The sequence below is a fragment of the Carassius gibelio genome, chromosome A14 (assembly GCF_023724105.1).
Source record: "Carassius gibelio isolate Cgi1373 ecotype wild population from Czech Republic chromosome A14, carGib1.2-hapl.c, whole genome shotgun sequence".
Classification (NCBI taxonomy): domain Eukaryota; kingdom Metazoa; phylum Chordata; class Actinopteri; order Cypriniformes; family Cyprinidae; genus Carassius; species Carassius gibelio.
Window position 1 is genome coordinate 8397059 of NC_068384.1, and position 7939 is coordinate 8404997.

General features: G+C 42.7%; 2 protein-coding genes across 4 annotated transcripts in view; both read left to right on the forward strand.

Moving 5' to 3' along the window:
* The window catches only part of LOC128027406 (biorientation of chromosomes in cell division protein 1-like 1), an 11058-nt gene extending 9324 nt beyond the window's left edge, over positions 1-1734 (forward strand). For all 3 annotated transcript variants that reach the window (XM_052615013.1, XM_052615012.1, XM_052615014.1), the window contains exons 21-25: positions 1-38; positions 140-209; positions 440-548; positions 623-697; positions 1069-1734. The exon at positions 1-38 is cut by the window's left edge and continues 39 nt beyond it. In XM_052615013.1, coding sequence (XP_052470973.1) covers positions 1-38; positions 140-209; positions 440-548; positions 623-697; positions 1069-1168 — 392 coding nt within the window. In that variant the 3' untranslated portion in view covers positions 1169-1734. The remainder of the gene's footprint in view (positions 39-139; positions 210-439; positions 549-622; positions 698-1068) is intronic.
* A 3764-nt stretch (positions 1735-5498) lies between these two features.
* Positions 5499-7680, forward strand: nkx3-2 (NK3 homeobox 2). Its single transcript, XM_052615031.1, has 2 exons — positions 5499-6434; positions 6856-7680. Exons 1-2 carry the CDS (start codon positions 6119-6121, stop codon positions 7278-7280), a joined length of 741 nt encoding a protein of 246 aa, XP_052470991.1. The 5' UTR covers positions 5499-6118; the 3' UTR covers positions 7281-7680.
* Positions 7681-7939: the final 259 nt, after the last annotated feature.

Genomic DNA, 7939 nt, shown 5'->3' on the forward strand with positions numbered 1-7939 from the left:
ATGAAGAGGAGGAGAGGAAGGATGAGGAAGACGTGACTGTGAGCATCAAACACTCCTGCCTCACTAACTGCTGAGATCTGATGTGCATGACTGACTGACGTGTGTGTGTGTGTGTGTGTGTGTGTGTGTGTGTGTTCAGGAGGAGCAGCAGCAGAAACCATCCCGTCGTGGACGACCCTCCAAAACCTCCTCTGCCACAGATGACTCTGGTGTGTACACCCAATATTAGAATTCACATATTCATATAGTAAATATAAAATATTATTTTGGAAAATATTTAGTCTCTATTAAGTTACATGAGTATTATAGCCCTGTTATAGTACTCATTTTTGAAAACTATATCTATTTTTTTTATTTAAATGATCGTTTTTGTTCTAGTAATTCCGCTACATGAATAGTTTGCTCTGGAGGATGTTCAGTCTGTTTCTCTGGTTCACAGACACCGGAGCGTCAGAGAAGAGAGAGGGAGAGAGAGAACGAGAGGATGATGAAGAGGAGAGCAGAGGAAGAGCGACGACTCGTGCTGCGTCTCGTCTGGAGGCAGAGAAGTACGACAGACGTCTGACGCTCCGCTGCTCACCGATCCCTCGCTCCAGACTCATTCCTCTGCTCTGTGTTTCAGGAACAAACCCAGCAAACCGTCCACTCGAGCGCTCAGTAAACTCAGCGGGAGAGAGGAGAACTCCCCGAACACACGGTCAGTCCGAGAGAGAGCCTCAGTAGTGCTGCTTTCATTATTACATCTAATCTTTTACTCATTACAGTACTGTTACTGTATCTTCTCTTCTTGCTCGTTATAGTACTGTATTAATTTAACTCATCTAAGGTGTTCAAACAGTAGTTTGCTTCATATTTAATGTAATTCAGTGAATGGTGTTCAGCTCCTGAATATAGATTTAAATTTGGAACTAGAAATGTCTGAACTTTGTGTCTGATCCAATATTGAGTCAAGAAAACCATGTTAGAAAACACTTACTGTCGACCTGTCAGGCTGGAAATGAGAGGTACCTGGTGCAGTGATCTTTATCAACAGCAGATCATGAACGTGTGTGTGTGTGTGTGTCTCAGGGCGGCGAGGGGACGCAAGCGTGACTCGAGTCCTGCTCTTCCTCGCACACGTGGAGCACAGAAATCTGACGAGCCGCCTTCAAAAAGAGCCAAACGATGACGAGTCTCCGTGTCACCTCCTCCAGTTCAGCGTTAGGTGTAGTTCAAAGGTCAGGGAGTGTTGGGAGACGAATCTGAATCAGAGCAGCTGAGAATCAACATGATTCAGTTCTGCAGACGAATCAAGAGACTGATGATGAAGAGCTGCTGCGTGTAAACTACACTCAACAACAGTGTCGACTGAGAAACTGTGCTACTCCGCTCTGTGTGTGTGTGTGTGTGTCTGTCTGTCTGTGCGTGTGTGTGTGTGTGTGTGTGTGTGTGTCTGTGAGTGTCTGTCTGTGTGTGTGTGTGTGTGTGTGTGTGTGTGTCTGTGTGTGTGTGTGTGTCTGTGTGTGTGTGTGTGTGTGTGTGTGTGTGTCTGTGTGTGTGTGTGTGTGTGTGTGTGTGTCTGTGAGTGATGCTCATTCTGTGAATGTCATTATTTTTCCATTTTATATTTTTAACTTTTTATTATAAACCCTGAACCCTTTATAAACTCTGATGTGTTTTTTATATTTTATGGTTGGGTTATTAACTTCAGTGTTATAATAGATATAAATCAGCAGTAAATGAAATGTATTTAAAGTTTCTGGTGTTTGGTTCAACTGTTCTGGGTGCCAAAGATACGGTTTAATGTGTGTGTGTGTGTGTGAGAGGCTTTCAGAGAAGGGCTTGTGTTTCTGTGGTTCAGCTCAGAATAGATTATTCCGAGGCTCATGTATTATTGGAGGTTTTAATGGAGTGCAGCAGGAAACAGCTGTGTGTGTTTTAACAGAGACCTCCTCGTTTGTTCCAGCAGCAGCTGAACATGATCTCTTCAGATCTTCCCTTCAGTTATTTCCTTCATTTGCAGCTCATTTTTAATCTCGGCACTAACTAGTATTATTATTCTACCAGCTCTCCCTCAGACACAAAACCATGCAGAAGTGATCAGAATATGAACACAAAATACTTCACTTAACTGAAAATTGATCCCCAGAGCAAATATACTGGAAATAAATGAAATATTCTTCATCTGGGTTTTCAGTTTTTTACACTACAATCCAGATACTTTTACTGCAGAAGCAGAATGAAAATCAGTTCCTGCATCAGATAAGACTAGATATCTGTCGGTGGGGTCAGAAAATAATCTTGATTTCACTTTAAGTTAAGTTCATCTCTTGGCCCCATTAGCAGACATTTGTTCTTGTTTAAAGCAGGAACACACTTCTGTCACTTAATTTTAATAAATTGTCAGGGAACAAAATGTAATCTAGTAATTTTGTCTCAAGTTTCTTTAACTCTGTCCTCGAAGTGCTCCATGTTCAGATTGTCTGTGGTCTCCAGTCCTTCAGTGAATCTTTAGTGCTTTAAAAGACCCAGTGTAGAACAACAGAGCCAGAGAAACAGCAAGGTGCATAAAACCCCGAGGTAAATACAGTCTTCTGCACTATATGAACGAGCATTATATATGTAGCTCTGATTGATTCAGCTCTCTCTCTCTCTCTCTCTCTCTCTCTCTCTCTCTCTCTGTCTGGATGTCTCGTTCGTTCCCAGGATGCATTGGGAGTCCAGTCTGTCTGCGAGTATACTCTTCTACACAGCAGTCCCATCTGAGCGGGGTCTGTTCCTGTCCCTGCAGGTTTGAGTCTGTAGGTGTTCGAGTCATGTGGGAAAGATCTTGTTTATGTGTTAAATGCACATGCGCGTGCTCGTTAAGAGCAGCACGCTCACGGTTTTCTTCCTTTTCTTCCTAGTTTAGTGAGAGAACATCGCGGGCGCAAGATAGTTTTGATACAGTAAGATGTGTGTGAAATACTGGGCTACTGTGCAACATCAGTGAATACATTCACAACGTTCGTTTCTTTTATTCATTATTTTGTTGTTACAAAGTCGTTTTGAATTAAATGCAAAAAAAAAAAAAAATGATTCATGCATACCCAATCATCTTCAACGCATTCGTAATTATCTTGCCAGCTTGTGCGTGCACCATATGTTTTGTTTAAAAGTAGCGAAATTTCCTATGCAATAAAGTCAATGTGTGATGCACTTTTAAATTATATATATATATATAATATTCTGTTGGTCAGTGAGGCGAGTTCTCCTGTCAAACTGAACCCACAGTGAAAAGTGCATGTGGAAATCTCTCTCGTGGGAGACGCATTGATTCCTATTGAAGTGACCGCGTGCACGTGAGCGCACCTTAAGAAGTTCAGAGATTAAACTTTTACATTTTTTGTTGTTTTGCAAATCAAAGCAGGTGAGTATTAACTCGTGACGCAGTCCGGTGTCCCGGTGCGGGTCTGAGCTTCTGCTTCCTGCAGGTGTCTCTCTCTGAATGAGGGCTTCTCCGTTTCCATGGTAACAAACAGCTCGCATCCCTCTTTCTGTGCGTCTGTGCTCGTGTCCGCGAGGAGCCGCTCGTGTCCGGAGCAATGAGGGACCGAGTCACACTCATCTGGACGAGATGGAGCTTTAAATCGCCACACATGAGTTTCATTTGGCAGGAAGAACACAGAAGGGCTTTCATGCGTGCACGCCATTCTCTCGTGAAAGTGTTTGTCCTGTAGAGTCCTGCATGTCTGTGCATCACCAACCTGTCACATGCGTTAAAACTCACTTCACATTAATAACACACACACACACACATCTCTAGACAATGTTAATAATAATGACAAACACTAATTTACACCTTTATTATTACTTTAGCTATTTATAAATCATTTTCCCATTGAAGTCATAGTTTTATTAGATTAACCACACATTTGTTCCCAAACTGTAGATGATAAACCTTTCTGACTCCGCGTGCACGCTCCTCGATAGAGTTTCCGGTCTTGGATGCATTGCTTTGTTGAAGTTTATAGCGCCAGACGCCTTCTTTGTCCTCCGCGTGCACGCTCGCAGTGATCAATCTATCGCGAATATCCACGGTCACGCGCAGATCCACAAATATTCAAGTCCCTCATCAGGCCGAGAGCAAGGCGCGTGGCCGCTAGATGGAGGGAGACGCGCACGCTGGTGTTCACTCCTGCTGATATTTACGAATAATGTAAAATCATTTCTGAACACTGTTCACCGAATTAAACTTGTTAAGGGAAAATACAATTTCCGTAAGATATAAATGTATGTGCAGCATGCAAATGATGTTCTTTCTCTTCTCAGAATCAGCCTCTGAATTAATCTAATAGTTTAACTGGGGACAGTTTAACTAGTAACAAAATGGGCTATATAACATATTTCAAAGTTGTATGAAATATGTTGTATTGTTTTGAACGTGTTATGTTAGCCTAAACGTCAGCCGTAATTTTGTAATTTGCGTTAAATTTTGAGTGAATAAAAGAGCAGAATATATATTTTCTGTTGTGACGCTTTGGGGAAAACATTACAGAAAAACATGTATAGTAATACTAGATTAGAAACAACTTGCAGAAAATTAATTTAAAATGCGTGCAGAGATTGATAAAGTGTTTTAATTTTATAAATATTTTCATACTTCACAACGCGATAAAAAAGTTAAACGCTTAAAATCCAAGAAATTATTTATTAACCACTAAATTACATTTTTTTATTACATTTGATATTTTCCCGTAAACGCTAAATAAACCGGATTTGTTTATTAAATACATTAAACTCCGTTAACTGTGCTGAATTATTTTAGCAGTAATATAATAAATTACCAGTATCAGTTTAGGATTTAATTTCAGTCGTAAACATTCATAAATATATAATAACCTAATATATTGGTCCAAACCAGTGTCAGAGCCACGATATCACAATAAGAAAACCGATATGTTTTAGTTATTTTATGTGACACTTTCTTCTTATTTTTTTTATGAAGTCAATTTGAAGAAAGTCTGCCAAGTCAGCTCCATCGAAAATAAGAATAATAAAAAATCGAATAAGAAAGTATTTTTAATTTGTTTATTGCTATTGGTTTGTTGTTGTTGTTATTATTAGGATTTTATTACTAATGCTGTTGCTGTTCAATGGAAAAATTAAAGCAGTCTTTCTCATATTCATTATTCATATTTTTATTGTACAGTTTTTAGGCCTCGTTCATTTTCAATTAAAAAAACCCCGTTCAAATATGACGCGCATAAGAGTCTAAATTACAAACATTTGAATTTTATTTTCAATCAATGATTTTATTTCTGTGGAATGAACGAAATCTGTTAAAACTAATAGGTACAGGCTATGCGATGTAATAGTGTCAGGGCTTTTATTAATCACAATTAAAATTATTAATCAGAAGATCAAAATAATTCACCATATATTAATGACACAAAGCCGTCACGACCATAAAATAAGAGCAGCGCAGTTTATTAATCTGAATTAATCTAATTAATTAATCTGAAAGACATGCTACTTACTTGATCCGACGGCGAGTGACCCGAGAATAAAATCAGACACAAAAAAGATCTACAGTAGCTACGTGATGTTACCGAGCACTGAACAATGATGGACTTGATCTTAAAAACGTTCATCTGAACGATGCGTGAGTTTGTGGCGGGTTCAGGTTTCGGTAATTGCGTTACATCTCGCTTTTGCGCAGTTTTTTTGCGTCTGATCGTGTTGTAGATCTACTTTGTCATCAGCTCGCATTTAGTCGTCACTGTCATTTAAAGGGTCACTGATATCTTTTCACACAGGGCTGCAGCTCTCCTCGGGTGTTTAAGGGTTAACGGGTTACGCGTTCTGGGTGTTCTGAAATCTGTGGACGCTCCCCGCAGCCAATCAGAAGTTGGGACGGGTGTCTGTCTGGCCAATGGGAGTGCGCTGAGGGTCAGTGTCAGCCGCAGGTGAAGTGTACAGTAGCGCTGTGTTCGTTCACACTCGCGTTCTGGCGACGTGGACGCGCATCACCGATCTCCCCTTCACGCGCGCCGCGATGCGAGCGAGCTGCCGCCTCGGGGCTCAATCTCCATCTGACCCGGATCTGGAGCTCCTAACCCCGTCGCTTTACAATCAACAGTGACTTCTCCTGCCGAGGATGGCTGTGCGCAGTAACTCTCTGATGCCGTTCTCCATTCAAGCCATCCTGAACCGAAAAGACGAGTCTCGACACTTGAACGATCTGGAGGTTTGTTTCTCAAAAAGCGCTTGTTGGAAGATCTTCGGTGGCATGGATGAACCGGACAGGAGCGACGAGAGAGAGCACAAGAACTACGACTCGGACTCCGGGATGAGCGAGGACACCGACAGTAAAGCGCAGATCGACGCAAAGCCCGAGAAAGACGCAGATTTAGCGGAAGACACGGACCCGGAGTCCACGGCGGAGCACTGCGGAGCCCGGGAGCGTGTGTCCGGTGAGTAAACACGTCTGATTTGAGTTTAGAAACTCTTGAGCTCCATCAACAACTCAGCGAACCGTTCAAGTATCAGCTTGATCAAAAACATTATCGGAGAAACAATGAAGAATCATGGCACCATGCAGAAAGTACTTTGCACGTCTTTATATGTAGGCCTGTCGTAGACTTGTTTGTTTACTGCACATGTACCATACTAATACCAAGGTATTCTATTATGCGCTTTGCAATACTTTAAAAAAACTTAATCGTAGAAACGCTCAAGATTCCATATCAAAAATAAAAATAGCACTGCTATCCACATTTTTTTTTTTTCTAAGCATATAGATTATCACACAATGTAATCCCACAGTATGAACTTCAGAAAGAGTTATAGGCCCGTGTAAAGCGCCCGAGGTAACGCGTGTGGGTTGTTTTGCAGACTGCACCGGCGCCGAGGAGAAGAGCAGCGATCAGCCCAAGCAGCGGAAGAAGCGCTCGCGCGCCGCGTTCTCTCACGCGCAGGTGTTCGAGCTCGAGCGTCGCTTCAATCATCAGCGCTATCTGTCGGGACCGGAGCGCGCGGACCTCGCCGCCTCCCTCAAACTCACCGAGACGCAGGTCAAGATCTGGTTCCAGAACCGACGGTACAAGACCAAGCGACGCCAGATGGCCGCCGATCTGCTGGCCTCGGCCCCGGCGGCGAAGAAGGTGGCCGTGAAGGTGCTGGTCCGGGACGACCGGAGACAATACAGCCCCGGAGAACTACTGCGACCGCCGCTGCTCTCCCTGCAGCCTCCCTATTACTACCCGTACACGTACTGCCTGCCCGCCTGGAGCCTGTCCTCCTGCTCCGGGAGCCAGTGACACCGGGACTCACGAATATTTATTCTCCTAAAGACAGTGGTTAACTGAACACACCGACCGAGGAGCCAAAACCGGGAGATTTACGGCCGAAGCTGCCAGGACTACACCCGTTTTACTCCGTTTAACACAGCATTAGGATGTGATCTCAGAATGTGTCGGGTTTAAGCAAAACATTGTTTCTTCTGAATCTGCTCGGAAACAGCACTTGATGTCGTTACTGCGCGCTCGGTAACGGTAAGACTGGCACTTTCCCCCGCAATACAAACGATCACAATCAGAGACCGACACTGCTCCGGTGGACTCCAGGACCCTCTCAACCTTTACTCCACATGTATGTTTTCATATTAGTGTAACGAGTTTTGTTTAATGAAAAAGAAACATTAAAACATATGAAGCATAATTCCAGTCGTGTTTCTCGTGTTTTATGAGATCCTCAAAGTAAAGCAGGAAATAAATGCTCCGTGACACGAGCCACTGGAGTCCCTAAATTACTGAGAAACAGCCAGAGAGAGCCCAAACCCGCCCTGTGTGGCCAGATATGTGTGTTCATTAATATTTCAGACCCGCGTAAAAAGCTTCTCTTCGTTTGTTAATATTTACTGAAGACGGAGAAGAAGAAACTTCGGATTAATTCGTGTCCGCGATAAAAGATTCGAAAC

Excerpts from the sequence above, each read along its gene's own strand:
- nkx3-2 (XM_052615031.1), top strand. The coding sequence starts at position 6,119 with ATGGCTGTGCGCAGTAACTCTCTGATGCCGTTCTCCATTCAAGCCATC. Across the intron at positions 6,435-6,855 it reads AGCCCGGGAGCGTGTGTCCG|ACTGCACCGGCGCCGAGGAG; the intron begins GTGAGTAAACAC and ends GTTGTTTTGCAG.